A 3531-nucleotide genomic window follows, 5' to 3' on the forward strand; every position below is an offset into this window, starting at 1 on the left:
TCGAATAGAGTACATTAAACCATAGAATAGAGAACATATAGACTGTTATTTATTTCCCCCTAGTGTCTCTCATTCAATCAATGCCAAAAGTACTCCACCGAGTTTTGACTGAAAGACTGGTGCAAACACAACAGAAATGATAGCCATTAATTTAATAAGAATATTCAACGCTGGTCCGGAGGTATCCTTTAGTGGATCTCCCACGGTATCTCCAATCACTGCGGCGGCATGTTGTGGCGATCCTTTTCCCTTATTCTTATCCCGCAATCCACCTTGTTCAATGTACTTCTTCGCATTATCCCACGCCCCACCGGTGTTTGCGGCTGCAATCGCCACCTGCACACCAGACACTAATGCCCCAGGCAAAAGTCCCGCAAGTGTATATCGCCCAAACAACACACCCATCACAAGTGGAGTAAAAAGCACCAAACACGCTGGTGCCACCATTTCCCGCAAGGCCGCCTCTGTTGCGATGGCCACACAACTTTCATAATCCGGTTCCTCTGTGCCTTCCGAGACGGCGGGGTTTTGAAATTGCCGGCGGATCTCATTCACCATATCCATTGCCGCTACTCCCACAGCCTTCATGGTGAGTGCAGAGAAACAATAGGGAAGCATTGCCCCGAAAAGAAGACCAGGCATTACACGAGCATCCAGAATATTCACAACGGGAATCCCAACACGAGAGATATAGGCTCCATATAAGGCAAGAGAAACAAAGGCGGCAGATCCAATCGCAAAGCCTTTACCAATAGCAGCAGTGGTATTCCCAGCCGCATCCAGCGCATCTGTGATTTCACGAATTTCATGCCCCATATGTGCCATCTCTGCAATTCCACCAGCATTATCCGAAATAGGACCATAGGCATCAATAGTAAGTGCAATAGACATGGTAGAAAGAATACCAAGTGCGGCAAGTGCAAAACCATAAAGATCTGCCATACGATAAGAAGTATAAATCGTTACAGACATAGCCATAATAGGAGGAACCACAGAAACATAACCAAGAGCAAGACCATAAATAATATTTGTTGCCGCCCCTGTCTCACAGGCTTCCGCAATCTCTTGAACAGGACGGTAACTGTTAGAGGTGTAATATTCCGTTGTATATCCAATAATAAGACCAGACCATAAACCACACAAAACACAAATAAGTGCACGCCATTTGGTGGTATGTGTATTGCCAATCATAAACTCCGCGGGTAAGGCAAAGTCTGTTAAGAAGACCATTACAATAGTGGCACAAACCGTAGAAAGAAGTAATTGTCGCTTCAGTGTTGGCTCCACATCCTCTGCCCGTTGCACACCACTGTTAGTCGCTGCAATCAATGCAGTCCCAATACAAACAAGAATACCCACTGCGGTAATAAGAAGTGGATACATCATGGATGTAAAGTTTTCACTCAACTCTGCAGAACTCGCCGCAATCACAAGAGCCGCACAGGAAGCCTCACCAAAACTACCAAAGAGATCCGATCCCATACCCGCAATATCTCCCACATTATCTCCAATACAATCCGCAATCACACCTGGATTACGGGCATCATCTTCTGGAATGTTTTTCTCCAACTTTCCCACGAGATCGGCTCCAACGTCTGCGGCTTTTGTGTAAATCCCACCGCCCACACGACCAAAACACGCGACTGCCGAACCACCCAATCCAAAGGCCGCCACACATTCATATAATTCCGGTAAATTCTCCGGCAAATCACCAAAGTAGGCCTGAATGACTTTCACCGTAGCGAAGAGAGAAAAGAGTCCAACGGAGGTGAGGGCAAATCCCATTGTGATTCCCCCACGAAAAGCCGTTTGAAACGCCATTGCAAATCCACGTGATTGATCGCCCTCATCACTGCCTTCTGTGGCCATCACAGCTGTTCGGCAATTCGTGTAGACCGCAATCCGCATGCCAATCCATCCCGCCAACACAGATGTGAAGGCGCCTGTAAAGAAGGCAAATAAAGAGAGAGCGGCATTCACCCACGGGGACTCGGCGGATTTCACGCCTGCTTGTGGGGAAGATAAGGCAACGCCAAGGAGAAAAAAGATTAAGGAACCAAATGTCATCATGAATAAACCCATATATCGGTATTCGGCAAAGAGAAAGGCAGTGGCCCCCTCAGAAACACGTTGACTGATCACATACACATTTCGCATCACCTCATCTGTTAAATAGACATTACGCATTCCCTGATCTCGTCCAGGGGTGATCTTAATATCAGAGGCCACATACCACCAATACATAGCGAAGGCAAATCCAAAGGAGGCGGAGAATACAATAATAAATGTAGTTGTCGTATCACCCATAAGTGTAGATACTGTTCTCACGCCGATGCTGCCTTTATTATCATTATTATTGTTATTATTATTCTTATTATTATTATTAGTTTCTCCTCCCATCGCTTTCACTGGTAATGATTTGTTCACATTGGTTTTTGCCGTAGTCTTTGCTTCTGTAATGTTTTGTTTTGAATAAAGTATGGTTTGATTTGTTGGAATCAACACAATTGTCTCTGTTTGTGTGGAGTCCTGTGCGGTGGCTGCAGAAGCCACATAAAGACATATCACTGCTGCAATGAACAGAACTCCCTTCATTTCTTCTTTCTTTCTTTCTCTCTTTTTCTTGTTAATTAACGAATGAATTAAGAGAATTGCCCCCTTTTTCTTTTTGTTCTTTTCAATATTCTCCCCTTTTTTTTTTTACAGAAATATACTACTTGACTATTGAGTGTTTTTTTTTTTCTTTTTTATTATGATTATTATTTTATTGATTGTTTGTTTTTCTTTCTTTCTTTTTTCTTTTGTTAATGTATATTTATCCTTATTGCTTCTTTAACTTTAAATATTTGTCTTTTCCTTTTATTCTTTAAATATATATATATTTATTTATTTATATATTGATTTCTTTTTCTATCTATCTTTTACACGCCTCCTTCAGTCAGTGACAGAGTATCAATGACTATAGATATCCCTGTATTTGTTTACTTTTTATCCTAAATATATATATTTATTTATATATATATATATATATATAAAGTCAGACCGGATGGCAGCAGGAAGAAATTGTTTTCCTCTCACCACTCCAGAAAAATATTCACAAAAATATTCACAAAAAAAAAAAAAAACGATGATCACTAGAAATATATGTATATATATATATTTGCTTTATTGTAATAACCAAATCAGCAGTGAAAAAGATGAAGAAGAAAAGAAAAAGAAAAGAAGAAAAAACATAACATTATTTACATAAACATCCATGAATGTAGATTTAAAGTAACCAAACGAAAAGAAATATATATAATATAATCTCTGCATTTAAACCTCTCATTGTTCTCCCAATACCATTAATAATAATCATAATCATAATAATAATTACTATAGAAACGGTAGCCCAGTCATTACCATTCATCAACACCACAGAGTTCATGTATAAATAAATAAATAAATAAAACGCAAGAATGCAAAGAAAAAAAAAGAAACCTATTTAGAGCAAAAAAAAAAAAAAGCACAAACTGGAGGGGGAAAAAATCC

The 3531-nt window shown here is 40.0% G+C and overlaps 1 protein-coding gene across 1 annotated transcript; it reads right to left on the reverse strand.

The window, feature by feature from the left end:
- Positions 1 to 69: 69 nt before the first annotated feature.
- Positions 70 to 2595, reverse strand: TM35_000261270 (vacuolar-type proton translocating pyrophosphatase 1; the record flags this gene model as incomplete). Its single annotated transcript, XM_029027864.1, has 1 exon — positions 70 to 2595. One exon carries the CDS (start codon positions 2593 to 2595, stop codon positions 70 to 72), a length of 2526 nt encoding a protein of 841 aa, XP_028880741.1.
- Positions 2596 to 3531: the final 936 nt, after the last annotated feature.

Source organism: Trypanosoma theileri (genome assembly GCF_002087225.1).
Source record: "Trypanosoma theileri isolate Edinburgh chromosome Unknown TM35_Tth_26_V1, whole genome shotgun sequence".
In the NCBI taxonomy this organism is placed as follows: Eukaryota; Euglenozoa; class Kinetoplastea; order Trypanosomatida; family Trypanosomatidae; genus Trypanosoma; species Trypanosoma theileri.